At 43.3% G+C, this 15,325-nt stretch overlaps 1 protein-coding gene across 10 annotated transcripts in view; it reads left to right on the top strand.

Annotated features, from left to right (window-relative positions):
- LOC105474340 (sodium voltage-gated channel alpha subunit 8) overlaps window positions 1-15,325 on the top strand; it is a 214,137-nt gene that overhangs the window by 186,093 nt on the left and 12,719 nt on the right. For all 10 annotated transcript variants that reach the window (XM_071071693.1, XM_071071691.1, XM_071071697.1 and 7 more), the window contains 5 exons: window positions 1,541-1,825; window positions 3,686-3,739; window positions 4,271-4,408; window positions 5,390-5,494; window positions 9,159-9,429. In XM_071071693.1, the coding sequence (XP_070927794.1) occupies window positions 1,541-1,825; window positions 3,686-3,739; window positions 4,271-4,408; window positions 5,390-5,494; window positions 9,159-9,429 (853 nt within the window). The remainder of the gene's footprint in view (window positions 1-1,540; window positions 1,826-3,685; window positions 3,740-4,270; window positions 4,409-5,389; window positions 5,495-9,158; window positions 9,430-15,325) is intronic.

Raw genomic sequence — 15,325 nt, 5'->3', positions numbered from 1 at the left:
ACTGGAGCTTTTGAATCTTTACATAATCTACTCCCTTATTGTTTGAGAAATTATTTTTCCATTTGTGGATCATCCTCCTTTTGCCTGTTCTTTTGCACATTTCATTGCTTTTTGGTGCTCCCGCCAAAGGGTGAGCAACTGTAGAATGAGGAGGTAAATTCAAATCTGAGTACATGACAAATTTGGTAATATAAATCAATATGAATATCACTCTCCAAAAAAAATTGAAGATTTTCCAGATTTCAGATATCCTGGCTTTCCTTGCTCAAAGTAATAAACAATTAACAAAGTAATAAACACTTTATACTAATGACAGAGCTGTCAGATCTAGAAGAGATTTCTTGGTCTAAGAATTAAGAAATAACTGCCTCTCAGTCTAAGGGTCTTAATATATGAATTGGAGAAACACAAAATGAATATTTTAATCTAAAAAGAAGAGTGACTCCTTAGCAGAAGAATATCATTGCATTTTTTACACAAGATAGAACAGGTAGCTCTGATCAGCCACATGTCCTGATGAGTGACAATGCAGTCTTAAGGCAAAACCAGAAGATAAGCAAAACCTAAACCCTAAACTGTATGCTGCTCTGACTGACACTGTAAAGCAAAATCAAAGTTGAAAACAACCCAGAAACTTTGATTCCTAAGGGGTTTTTTCCTTTGCTTTTTTTAAATTCCTGAGCTTACTGTAATCAGTGACTTTTAACAATATGCCAATTTTTTAGTTTCCAGAGCAGTGATGATCTAACCCAAAACTCTCTTAAAAACCTTAAGTCATCCTATTTCTAATACATTGTGATGAGTGGAGTCAAGCCCTGGAATGAGCAGAGAGACGACAGCATTAGCCAAGCAGGGAGCGACTCTGATTTAAAAGCCTACAAAGTCAGAATAAAAAGGCTGGAGGAGTATAATGAACCTTGAGTGAAAGCACATCTGTTCAGATTTTATTTTATACTGTTTGGTAGAGGGAATATAGCTTTTTTTTTTTTCTTGAGCCTGCAAAATATGCATGCTCAGCTATTGCCTGAAATAAAATAACTGGCCTTGCGTAGTCATAAAAGAGACATTATGTACTGTTAACTGGCTCTCTATTAACCACAACGGGTAGTTCTCTGTGATTCTGAACAATTATACCTTGTTTTTCAGAGGGGGAATGTCTGTTGAAAGGCAACTAGCAAGCTGAAAGTTACTCATATTTTCCCACTGGGCATGTTTTATGAATTGAGGAAGAGGGAGACTGGACTAAGAAATAATTTTTCAGTCCCAGGCTGAGGCATAGGAAAGAAGACGTAGGTCAACTTGCCTGGGGAATTTGTGTTAGTCAAAATAAAGATGTAACTTTTTAAAATTCCTTCAATATAGGCCTAGACTTAGAAATTTTTCGTTCTACTTGTCAGTCTGTCCAGTTACTCTAATTCCAAAGGGAATGGAATGTTTCCATACAGAACAAGCCACACAATGTCATTCCCCTCCTGGAAATCAAAAAATGTGCTTGCTCCCATTTCCACCCAACACTCAGCAACCTCCCCTTCCAATGCAGGTGGTGGTGAATGCCTTGGTGGGCGCCATCCCCTCCATCATGAATGTGCTGCTGGTGTGTCTCATCTTCTGGCTGATTTTCAGCATCATGGGAGTTAACCTGTTTGCGGGAAAGTACCACTACTGCTTTAATGAGACTTCTGAAATCCGATTTGAAATAGAAGATGTCAACAATAAAACTGAATGTGAAAAGCTCATGGAGGGGAACAATACAGAGATCAGATGGAAGAACGTGAAGATCAACTTTGACAATGTTGGGGCAGGATACCTGGCCCTTCTTCAAGTAGTAAGTAATGTTTTTTGTTTTCAGTTCTGTGAAATTCAGGCAGCTAGCACAAATCCCATTTGGCTTCTTCTCAACCCTGCTTCTAGAATCACGATTATTCTCAATAAGTCCAAGAGAACAGTGTTGTTCCCCAAACCAGTTTCAGAGAGAGACCTTTCCTGAGTATTCTCTGACTTCTACAAGATCTCACTCAAAGGAAATCGCTCATTGTGCTCAGGAGCAGAGCTGTCCCAGCAACAAATAAAGATTCCTGCGATGTAATAAAGTGGCAGAGAGATCATCTTCCTTTCCTGGTCAGAGTGTAGTTAAAGAGAAGGGCAAAAAAAAATCAAGAAGATAAGCGCATAGACAAAGTAATGGCAATTGTGATGGAGCAAAATAATAGTACATACTCCCTACGCTCCAGTTAACTTAGGAAAAAACCAGGGCAGTGCTTTGGTGCCACACTCACCTCAGCTCCATCCCAGAGAAGGGTATCAGATTAATGTATCACAGGAAGGAAGGATTTAGCTATCTAGATAATTCTCTTTTGCCTAATTTCATTCTTTCGTGCTTAGTTTTCACTTCCTCTCTCACCAGTGTTTCGGAATGTGTGACAAGACAACATAATGCAGTGAAAGCTCGTAGGCTTTGAAATTAGACTGATACTGATTTGAACCATACTCTGATACTTATTGGATATGTAACTTTGGACAAATTATTCAACCTCTCTGACTCTCTGTGTCTTCATCTATTAAATATAGATAATGAAACCTGGCATGGTTGTTAAGAGGGTTTGTGATTTTTAAAAATTTCTTAGCACAATGCCCAGCATATAACCATGCTTAATTAATGAAAATTGCTATTAAGTGTTTTTGTTACTATATTGCCATGCCTATATCATACAGTTCTTGGGAGACTAACTGCAATAACACAGATGAAGCTCTCAACCTAACCTAACATATAGTAAACACTGTCAACTCATAGTAGAAGGCAAAGTTCATGGAATGAACTATAGTTTTTCCTACCCCAAAGCTTTTTTGCTGTTGTATCCCAGTTCAAAAAATTGGAGCCACAAATTGAATCTGAATTGGAACATCTCCAGAAAACCAGTGCACATCAACAAGCCAGTCAAACATGGTAGTCACAGAGTCCCTGCCATATGCAAGATGCTGTGCGTGACAGTACAGTACTAGGGCCCTCAGATGAATAAAGACCTTCCTGTGCCCTGAAAAAACCTTAGAATCTGGTTGAGTACGTAAAACATGGAGAATAGTACATGGATTATCCATATTTCCAGAATCAGTCTAGATACAGTAGACTGAAGGAGTAGAATTGGGAGGGGACCGTCAAGGATAAATCTGGTATTGCCACTACATAGGCTACACATGTGTATATCAGTAAAGGGTAAGTCTGATCTTGTTTTTCTTTTAAATGCAACTATGGGTTTTTCCAACCCCTGTCGCTTAACACCTTTTTTTTTTTTTTTTTTTTTTTTTTTTGCTTAACACCTTTTTAAAAAATGATTCCTCAGTGGAATGGAGTGCTAAGTTCCAAGCATTTTCAGTAGATTCCTGCCGTTCACTCATAAAAGTTTTCCCTAACTTTAGGTAGGCTTCTCGGGCCCATGATTTTGAGTCCTTTTGTAAAGCCTTAATCCCACTACCATTTTCAGCATGTTTATTTGCCACACTTTGTTGTTATTTTCAGGAACAAAGCCCTCCTGGGACCTGTAGTAACAAACAAAATTCTGTGTCCAAGGGAGGCTGCACCCAAACCCCTGTTCTGTGTTCTCACTGAACCTAAGCCTGGCCTTTGGGACCCCTGCCTAGACTCCTATCCCTTAATAGGCACCGTCTAATGACTGACTCTGTTTGCCAGGCAACCTTCAAAGGCTGGATGGATATCATGTATGCAGCTGTAGATTCCCGGAAGGTAAGGATGTACATGGCAAAAATACCACCTTCTCAGATGGGTGGAAAGCAAGCAGCATGGTATACCGATCCCACCAAGAAAGAGGAAGGGATGGAGGAATGGAGAAGTTGACGTTTCTCTTTGGAACATTTATTGCTTGTTTTATTGATTATAGATCATTTTCCTTGTCTCAGTAAGTCATCACTCTCTTACATTGGCCCCCGATGATTAGACTGTTAATTTTTACTTGGCCCCAGTGAAGCTGTCTATGCTTCAGTCCTGCTTCATAGCAAAAGTATGGCTCCTAGCAGACAGCCCTCCCTCCCTGTGGCTTCATGATTTGCATGTTCTCCACATGAGTCGGAGGAGGACTGGTGCCCTCTCAAGGCAGGACATGCCAGTGTAGAGAAGGAGGCAGGCAGAAAGAATCTAGGGCTCTCCCATCGCAGGATGTTCAGCAGCTCAAATGGTCACAGTTATGACTGATGGTCTTGGCATGTCCAACTGCAAACTAGGAGCTGATTCTCTTCCTTTTATCCTGTCCTTTGACAGCCTGATGAGCAGCCTAAGTACGAGGACAATATCTACATGTACATCTACTTTGTCATCTTCATCATCTTCGGCTCCTTCTTCACCCTGAACCTGTTCATTGGTGTCATCATTGATAACTTCAATCAACAAAAGAAAAAGATAGGTCTCCTCCCCTCATTGCCAGTGGTTGGAAGTCAGCCCAGATAAGAGGCATCTTTGTCCCTATCTCTAGAAAGAAAATGTCCCTCTTTCTTTCTCTAAAATCTATATTGTCAGCTCACTGTGTCCCTGGCCCCCATACATTAGCCCCAACACACTCTTTCTGTTCAGGGCTGGATTTTGCAGCACGTAGTTTACCACACATACTAGCAGTCTTTTATTCTTGAGGCCTATTACTGGTCTTGGTCTCCCACCAGAAGCAGGTAGGTCAGAGAGTGCAGTCTAGCAACAGAGATGAAAAGGAAAGAAACAGATGAATAGCTATCGCAAGAAGTAGAAACTCTCTAGACTTGTGATTATCTAATCAATCTCTGAGCACAAGCAAATTGGGATTTGAGAGACCACCCTTGGAAAGTTCACTTCCTTACTTGTTCTAGATGGTTAACAAGTTTTACAAAGCAAATTGAAAAAATTGCTCTTGTTACTCATTTTGTAAGTCAAGTCTATCCCAGCATATTCCAAGACACCCTCCAAATTGCTTTCTTGCACCAGAATTTCCAAATTTGGGGTATCATCTAAAATAAATTGGGTATCAACCAGGACATGAAGATTTTTTAATTCTAAAATGTTTTGTCTAGAATGTATCAGGAAAACTGGCCCCCAGAAAATGAGACTGTGAGATATGACTGCCTTCAAAGTCACTGCTCTCAAGTTTACCCTTTCATGAGGGTCTATAATTGGATAGTCCATTTCCTTTCTACCTCGGGACTGGAAGATCTTAGAAATCCTGTGCTAAAAACAAGGGCAAGTATCTCTTTAGAGCTGAATGATTATCCCAGGTCTGCCCCACCCTGGGATAGCTATTAGCTACAAAGGAAAGGGATAGGTCTCCCCTCAGTTCTCAGTATTGATCCTTAGGTCCAAACTCATAGCATGTTGAGAGCCAGTTGTAATTGTCTGTTTTTTTCTTCCTTCCTTTACTTTGGAGGTCAGGACATCTTCATGACCGAAGAACAGAAGAAGTACTACAATGCCATGAAAAAGCTGGGCTCAAAGAAGCCACAGAAACCTATTCCCCGCCCCTTGGTAAGTGCATTGTGCAGGCTGAGGACTTAGTGACAACCCATATAGGAAAAGTACTGCTAGGGTTACTGCAAAGGAAGGAAAAAGGTAAGTGATTAGGCTGCTTTGTGCCTAATCCTCTCCTCAGCACCCATCCAAAAACTCTGAATAGGAGAGCAGAACAGGGATTAAGCATGGGGGCTTTTACATCAATCCTCGACCTATCCTCTGAACTTTCCTTGGGCAACCGCCAAGAATCAGCATGTGAACCACATTGGCTTTGGCCCCGGTAGAGAGATGTTTTTAGAGACAACCAAAAATTAACAAGAGAAGATGAAATAAAATTGCTCTCTTTCCTACCAGTTCAAGATAGGATTTGGTCATAATTTTTTCAGCTTCTCTCTGCTCATTAAGTATGTCTTTGCAGGATGTGTCTAGAAGCTAAAGTCACGCTTCTAGCTATTTGTGGGAGCAGAAGAGGGTAAAACTATGTGAGTCTGGTGCCCTGATTCCCTCTCTTGAGCTGAGCCTTTTATAAAACAGATTAGGGGGCTGAGATTCTGCTCCATTGTTCCACTGGTGGTGGTTGTCTTGTTTCAGAGAAGAAGGAGATGCCCTCCTCCTGATTCTATATATCCGGTTGCGGGGGACATCACCCCCAAAAGCCAGGCCCAGAGTTCCTTCTTCTGTAACTTCCATTTAGCAACTTCAAAAAACAGACACAACACCACGAAAAAACACTCAGCAGAACCTTTAATACAAAAGCTTCCCTGGCAATCTAATTTGTAGAAATAGAAGTAGAGTGACTATGTTTGAATCAAGAGTTATAGTTCCAGAGCGTTTTCTCCCCTCATCCCCACACACGCTGCACATTGGCACATCTACGGCATCAACCTTTGAAGGAAAAGAAATTCTAGGGCTTTGAAGAGCAGATTAAAAACCACCAAGTTAAAGTAATCCTGAAAATAAGCACCAGCCCAAGTATCTAGGTACTTAAAACAAACAAAAAAGCAAGGAATCTTAAGAAAGAGAACAGTTGGGGTTTTTTATTTCCTTGATGTTAAGACTTCATTTTGTGATAGAAATGGGACTAAAGGGAATAGAAAAGGGTTAACATTTCTAAAGTTCTGTTTAGTACTTTACATATGGGAACCTGAGTGTATTTTCTTCCACATTAAAATATAATAACTTTCAGCCTAGGCAACATAATGAGACCCCATCTCTACAAAAAAAAATTTGTAAAAACTAGCTGGGCATGGTTATGGGTACCTGTCGTCCTCACTACATAGGAGGCTGAGGTAAGAGAATTGCTTGAACTTGGAGGCCAGGACTGCAGTGAGCCATGACTGTGCCACTGTACTCCAGCTTGGGCAATAGGGAGAGACCCTGTCTCAAAAAATACAGAATAGAATAAAATATTTTTTTAAATGTAGGAAAAGAAAGGGTGATTAACATTCATTTAGCAAATATTTATCAGTCTCCACCACGTACCAGGCACTAAGCATTATGTGATGAACAAAAGGTAGACACTGCTGTCATGGAGCTTATAATAGTTGGGGAGATAGATAATAAATAAGTAAGCAAACAGCTACAATAAAATGTGGAAGATTGTGGGGAAAAAATTAACTGGAGGGCTATAAGTGGTGGATCTACTTTAATATAGTAGTCAGAGAAAGCCTCACTAAGGAGGGTCTACTTGAGTGGGTGAGAAGGAACTGGCTGGGCACGGTAGCTCATACTGTAATCCCAACTTGGGAGCTAGAGGCAGGCAGATTGCTTGAGCACTCCAGTCTGGGGAAGAGAGCAAGACCCTATCTCAAAAACAAAAAAAAGAGATGGAACCAAAGAGTTGGGGAAAGAGATTCCTGGCAGAATACACAGGACCCCAGAAGCAGAAAACAGTGTGGCCAGGGGGTGGTGAGCCAGAGGAGGGACATGAGCAGAGTCAGACTGTGCCAGGTGTCTCCCTGTAAGCCAGGTTAACAATAGGGATTGTGTTGCAAGCCCAATGGGAAGCTCTTGAAAGGTTTTAAGTAGGGGAATGATGTGATCCATTTGTTTTTTGTTTTATGTTTTGAGACAGAGGCTCTCTCTGTCAACCAGGCTGGAGTGCAGTGGTGTGATCTCGGCCCACTGCAACCTCTGCCTCCTGGTGGTTCAAGCAATTCTTGTGCCTCAGCCTCCCGAGTGCCTGGGATCACAGGTGTCTGCCACCACGCCCGGCTAATTTTGTGTTTTTAGTAGAAACAGGGTTTCATCATGTTGACCAGGCTGGTCTTGAACTCCTGACCTCAAGTGATCCCTCTGCCTTGGTCTCCCAAAGTGCTTGGATTACAGGCATGAGCCACCACACCTGGCCATGATCCATTTGTTTTAAATCATTACACTTGCTATTGTATGAGGACTGCATTGGATGATGGCAAGAGAAGAAGTAGACCAGTTAAGTGGCCAGACAAGTCCAGATGAGAGATGATGGTGGCTCAGGTTAGAGTAGAGCCAATAAAGATGGAATGAAGTGGATGAGCCCAAGTTCTATTGTTCTATTTTTGGAGGAAGAATCAATAGGCCCTTCAGTGGATCAGATGAGGGAGAAGAAAAAGACAAAGATGATCCTTAGATTTCTGGCTTGAGAGCCTGGATGAATAATTGAGATGAGAGGAACAAGCTGGGTGAGGGACAGGGAACAAACTTGACTCTGCTTTGGACTTAAGTGTGAAAGGCTTGGACATGATAAGTTTGAGATGCTTATGAGTCATCAAGAAGAAGTGGCAAGTAAGCTGCTCAGGTTCAGAGGAAAGGTGTGGGCTGGAGAAGAAAAGCTTGAGAAGGATAAGTACATAGATACCACGTAAGCAGCAGGAATACATGAACTCTCGTAGGGCAAAAATTTAGAGAAAGAAGGGATTAAGAGAAGAATTGCTTGCAGATGAGACCAAAAAAGGAGCAGCTGGGTAAGTAGGAAGCCATCCAGAGTGTGTGATGTCACAGACACAAAAGAGAAGTGGTCAGCTGGGTATAGTGGTGCACACCTGTAGGCCCAGTTTATTGGGAGGCTCAGGCAGGAGTATCATCTAAGGCTAGGAGTTTGAATTGCTGTGTGCTATGATCGCATCTATGCATAGCCACTGCACTCCAGCCTGGGCAACACAGTAAGACCCGTCTCTAAAAACAGAGAGAAAGGCTGGGTGTGATGGCTCACACCTGTAATCCCAGCATTTTGGGAGGCCGAGGCAGACAGATCACTTGAGGCCAGGAGTTCGAGACCAGTCTGGCCAATATAGCGAAACCCCGTCTATACTAAAAATACAAAAAATTAGCCAGGTGTGGTGCTGTGTGCCTGTAATCCCAACTATTCGGGAGACTGAGGTATGAGAATTGCTTGAACCCAGGAGGCAGAGGCTGCAGTGAGTCAAGATTGCACCACTGCACTCCAGCCTGGGCAACAGAATGAGACTCTGTCTCAAAAAAACAAACAAAAAACAGAAAGAGAAGCTTTCTTTGGAAAGCTCTTGGTGAGGTAATATTGATGTTGGTCTCCATCCATGCTCCTGAATACTGGTTAGCAGAGCTGACCAGTATTACAGAAAAGAAGGGAGAGGGTACCTCGATTAGCAGGGTGACAGCTTCCATAGGTTGGCTTGGAAAGGTTTTCATGAATCTTTTATCTTTTCCTTCCCTTCCTCCCCAGAACAAAATCCAAGGAATCGTCTTTGATTTTGTCACTCAGCAAGCCTTTGACATTGTTATCATGATGCTCATCTGCCTTAACATGGTGACAATGATGGTGGAGACAGACACTCAAAGCAAGCAGATGGAGAACATCCTCTACTGGATTAACCTAGTGTTCGTTATCTTCTTCACCTGTGAGTGTGTGCTCAAAATGTTTGCGTTGAGGCACTACTACTTCACCATTGGCTGGAACATCTTCGACTTTGTGGTAGTCATCCTCTCCATTGTGGGTGAGTGGGGTTGGGGAAGTAGGCGAGGGGAAAGGGGACCTGACTGATTGTGAGGATGAGATATCCCAGAAGAGGAATGAGTGACACAGGTCTGAAGTGCAGGCAAGACACCCTCATAGCTTAAACCCATGTGTGCCCCTGAGTCATCTCGGGGGCCTGCCTAGCAGGTTCCATGGTCAGTGAGTTTCTACTGAGTGTTCTTAGTAGTCTTGGATTATAAATTCTGTGGCTCAGGGAAAAAAGGAAAAAAAAAAGATTGGTTCTTGCTTTTAAGGAGTTTAAAGTCTAACAGGGAAGGTAAAAGAAAGTTGTCATTAAAAAATGTAGCACAATAGAAGTATAAAATGAAAAAAGGAATGATTGTTAACTTGGCTGTTAATGATATAGTCTAGGTAAGTTCTGGTGGTGATGGCCATGGTAGTGCTGCTGTTACTGGCAGGGCTTGTTTACTGAGATTTTTCTATGGGCCAACTACAGTTTGAGAGTTTCTTCACCTGTTTTATCTCATTTGATTCTTATCACATCCCAGGAAGCAAGCTTCTTTATTATCTTGACTGTATAAATGTCCACAACCACTCGCTAAGAGGTGGTAGAGGCATAACTCAAGTTGATCCCAAAGTCCATGTTTTTTAACAGTGACTATGTGCATTTTGCTTCAACATAAAAGTGTGGGGGGCATGATGTCCTGGCAGGCAGGCAGAAGGAAATGCCACCCTGTTGATTGCCCTCCCAAAATGTTTCCTTGCCTTCCTGAAAGGCATCTTGTGTGATAAAACTCAGCCTTGGTTCCAGGTAAGTTTGACTCATTTACACTAGGGAGAGTGCTCAAGACCCATGGGGCCAGCCCCAGAGCTCCAGTGGCCATGCTGGGCCTAGTGCAGTGGTGAGTAAGGTAACAGAAGGCAGGGGTCTCTCCTTGGCCCATGCCACCCTCTAGTTCTGTCCTTCAGAGCAGCATGTCCAAAAGTGTGTTGATGTGTGGAACACTAACCCTATACATTTCTCCCCAAGAAAAGAATCTCATGAGGAAATTACTTTAGGTAACACTGCCTTTAATTTTCCTTTGGAGGTTCACAGTGCACATTACTGAATTCTCTTGGAAGTCCTACAGTAAAGAATTCTGGGCCGGGCGCAGTGGCACATTCGTATAATCCCAGCACTTTGGGAGGCCAAGGCGGGCAGATAGCTTGAGCCCAGGAGTTCAAGACCAGCCTGGGCAACATGATAAAACCCCGTCTCTGAAAAAAAACAAAAAACAGAAATGAGCCAGTCATGGTGATATGTACCTATAGTCCCAGTTACTTGGGAGGCTGAGGTGGGAGGATTGTTTAAGCTTGGGAGGTCAAAGCTGCAGTGAGCCGAGATCACGCCATTGCACTTCCTAGATGACACAGAGAGACCTAGTCTCAAAAAGAAAGAAAGAATTCTGTTTAAATGTAACATAGCATCCCACCTTTATTAGACCACAGTTTCCTTTTTTTCAGTAATAATAATGATAGCTCACATTTTAATGGAACACATTGTGTGCCAGGTACCATTATAAGTGCTTTAAATATGTTAATTCATATAATCCTCTCAACAAACCTCTAAGAATCCTGAGGAACTGAGGAGGTTCCCAAGACATGTGGCTGGTAAGTGAGCAAGTGAGGGTTCAAGCCCAGCCCGCTGGCCTCAAGTCCATTCTCCTAACTTCTCACAAAACACACTTTGGACAATGCTACCCTTGTCCACTGCTCTTGAAACTTTCCTGGCCACTTATTGGGTGACGCAGAAAATCCACAGACCAAATCATACCCCCTATTTTCAAATGGTACTCTAAAAAGAGGAAGATGTTTTTGATGAGGAGGATTTTTATTAATCATTGATTTGTTCAGAAAAGTATAGAAATCAACTTTTTAAAGTAAGAAATGTATTAGAGTTTTCTAGAGGAACAGAACTAATAGGATAGATGTATATATGAAAGGGAGTTTATTGAGAACTGACTCACACGATCACAAGGTAAAGTCCCATGATAGGCCATCTGCAAGCTGAAGGGAGCCAGTAGTGGCTCAGTCTGAGTCCCAAATCCTCAAAAGTAGGGAAACTGACAGTGCAGCCTTTGGTCTGGCCAAAGGCCGGAGAGCCCCTGGCAAACCACTGGTGAAAGTCCAAGAGTCCAAAAGCTGAGGAACTCAGAGTCTCATGTTCGAGGGTAGGAAGCATCCAGCGCAGGAGATGAAGGCCAGAAGACTCAGCAAGTCAGCTTCTTCCATCTTCTTCTGCCTGCTTTTTCTAGCCGAGCTGGCAGCCGATTAGATGGTGCCCAGCCACATTGAGGGTGGGTCTTCCTCTCCCAGTCCACTGACTCAAATTAAAAGTAATGGCAAAAACTGCAGTTGCTTTTGCAACAGCCTAATCTCTGGCAACACCCAGAAACAATACTTTGCATCCTTCAGTCCAATCAAGTTCACACTTAATATTAACCATTATAAGTCCACCCCTTGCCAACTTGAATCCCTACACATCTCCTGAAATCATACTTAATATCCAAATAAATACAGTAATAAGGTCATAATTATGCCTAACATAATACAGCTGTCCTTCATACAACAAGAAGCACACTAATCCTTAACCTGAATGCTATTACATAAAGTTAACAACATTTAATGCTGATATGAAGTCAACAAATCTTATGTCACATGATAAAGGAAAAAGAAAACTAAAATGAAGATATTTTCCTAGTACAAGTGTATACATGCACAAACATATTCTTAACAAAATAAGGAGGAAATACTTACGACAACAGTCCTCATTTCTGCATCTGGTCACGTGGTCATAGCTGGCACTGATGACTACCTTCTACTACTCATTCTATATTCACTTTGCCTTCAGCAAGCCCAGGGCTGGTTGTGGTTTTTAACCTGGTGGAGTGACCCAAATTTTCATTCCTAAAGGGTCTGGGGCATTTGTAGTCCTGCCTGGATTGGGCTGTTGTAGTTTCCCATTGACCTTAATCACAGGGCATGCTAATACTAAGAGACACCCTAAAGGATCTCCTGTATTCCATGCATACTCTTCCATACCTCCATTTTGGAGCAGTAGACTGATTTCATCTTGATTTTCTGGGTCAGTCACCCCAGCCAACACTATAACTCCCTTCTTAGACTGTTGACTTAGAGGTAGCCCAAAGTGGCTAGGTGGCAATCTTAACTTCAGGTTTCATGGAATCATTGTTGTGTTTCCTAGTGGCAGCATTCCTCCCTCTGGAACTAAGACTTCTAGGCCAGCAGAACATAATGTCGCAGGACCAGGAAGCAAAAATTTTGCTAGCCGGTCACTAGGGGTGATGGTGAGTGGTGCCACTTCCATTTCCACCCCTTGATTCCTGGACCCATGAATCCTGGCTGTGGGAGAAATAGTACCATATATTGGACACTGATTCAGAGCATACACAGCCTTCTGGAGAACTTTGCCCCAGCCCTGCAAAGTATTGTTACCTAGTTGGCATTGTAATCATGACTTCAAAAGGCCATTCCACCATTTTATCAATCCAGGTGCTTCAGGGTGATGGGGAACATGGTAAGACCAGTGAATTCCATGAGCATGAGCCCACTGCCGCACTTCCTTAGCTGTAAAGTGAGTGCCTTGGTCAGAAGCAATGCTGTGTGGAATACCATGACGGTGGGTAATGTATTCCGTGAGTCCACAGATGGTAGTCTTAGCAGAAGCACTGCTTGCAGGATAAGCAAACCCATATCCAGAGTAAGTGTCTGTTCTGGTGAGGACAAACCGCTGCCTTGTCCATGATGGAAGAAGTCCGATATAATCAGCCTGCCACCAAGTAGCTGGCTGATCACCCCGAGGAATGGTGCCATATTGAGGGCTCAGTGTTGGCCTCTGCTACTGGCAAACTGGACACTCAGCAGTGGCCATAACCAGGTCAGCCTTGATGAGTGGGAGTCCATGTTGGTGAGCCCATGCGTAACCTCCAGCCCTGCCACTATGGCCACTTTGTTCATGGGCCCATTGGGCAATGACGGGGTGGCTGGGGAAAGAGGCTGAGTGGTGTCCACAGAATGAATCATCCTATCCGCCTGATTATTAAAAGCCTCCTCTGCTGAGGTCACCCTTTGGTAAGCATTCATGTGGGACACAAATATCTTCATAGTTTGTGACCACTCAGAGAGGTCCATCCACATACCTCTTCCCCAAATTTGTCACCAATCATGCTGCTTTGAAGTCCCTGACCATCCAGCCAAACAATTTGCTACAGCCCATGAATCAGTATATAATTGCAAATCTGGCCATTTCTCCTTCCAAGCAAAGTGCACAACCGGGTGCACTGCTCGAAGTTCTGCCTGCTGGGAAGATTTCCCTTCACTGCTGTCCTTCAGGATGTCCTAGAAAGGGGCTATAGTGCTGCAGCTGTCCACTTTCGGGTGGTGCCTGCATTTCGTGCAGAACCATCTGTAAACTAGGCCCTAGTCTTCTCTTCTTCTGTCAGTTGATCATAGGGAACTCCCCATGAGGCCATCAGTGCAGGCTCCTGGAGAGAAGGCAGGGTGGCAGCAGTGGGGACCATGGGCATTTGAGCTACTTCCTCATGTAACCTACTTGTGCCTTTAGGACCTGCTCGAGCCCCATCAGGTGCATACCATTTCCATTTGATGATGGAATGCTGCTGTGCACACCCAACTTTATGGCTAGATGGATCAGAGAGCACCCAGTTCATGAGAGGCGGTTCAGGTCTCATGGCAACTGGGTGACCCATGGTCAAATGTTCAGTTTCCACCAAAGCCCAGTAACAGGCCAACAGCCATCCCTCAAAAGGAGAGTAGTTATCTGCAGAAGATGGCAGGGCCTTGCTCCAAAATCCTAAAGACCTCCTCTGTGATTCATCTATGGGGGCCTACCAAAGGCTCTAAACAGCATCCCTATCTGTCACGGACACCTCAAGCACCATTGGATCTGCTGGGTCATATGGTCCAAGTGGTGGCAGAGCAGCTTGCACGGCAGCCTGGACCTATTGCAGAGCCTTCTCCTGTTCTGAACCCCACTCAAAACTGACAGCCTTTCAGGTCACTCAATAAATGGGCTGGAGTAACACACCCAAATGAGGAATGTGTGCCTCCAAAATCCAAATAGGCCCACTAGGCATTGTGACTCTTTCTTGGTTGTAGGAGGGGCCAAACGCAGCAATTTATCCTTCACCTTAGATGGAATATCTTGACAGGCCCCTCACCACTGGACCCCTAGAAATTTCACTGAGGTAGAAGGTCCCTGAATTTTAGTCTGATTTATTTCCCATCCCCTGGCACGCAAATGTCTCACCAATAAGTCTAGTATGTTTGCTACTTCTCGCTCACCAGATCCAATCAGCATAATGTCATCAATGTAATGGACCATTGTGATATCTTGTGGAAGGAAAAGCGATCAAGATCTCTGCGAGCAAGATAATGACACAAAGCCAGGGAGTTTATATACCCCTGAGGTAGGACAGTAAAGATACATTGCTAACCTTGCCAGCTGAAGGCAAATTGCTTCTGGTAGACCTTATGGACAGGAATGGATAAAAAGGCGTTTGCCAAATCAGTAGCTGCATACCAGGTACCAGGAGATGTGTTAATTTGCTGAAGCAATGAAACCACATCTGGTATAGCAACTGCAATTGGAGTCACCACTTGGTTCAGCTTATGATAATCCACTGTAATTCTCCAAGACCTGACTTCTGCACAGGCCAAATAGGAAAGTTGAACGGGGATGTGGTGGGAATCACCACTCCTGCATCTTTCAAGTCCTTGATGGTGGCACTTATCTCTGCAATCCCTCCAGGGATGCAGTATTGTTTTTGATTTACTGTTTTTCTAGGTAGAAGCAGTTCTAATGGCTTCCATTTGGCCTTTCCCACCATAATAGG

The sequence above is a fragment of the Macaca nemestrina genome, chromosome 10 (assembly GCF_043159975.1).
Source record: "Macaca nemestrina isolate mMacNem1 chromosome 10, mMacNem.hap1, whole genome shotgun sequence".
Lineage (NCBI taxonomy): Eukaryota > Metazoa > Chordata > Mammalia > Primates > Cercopithecidae > Macaca > Macaca nemestrina.
Note: the sequence above shows the minus strand (reverse complement) of the source record. Positions and strands in the feature narration are given on the sequence as shown.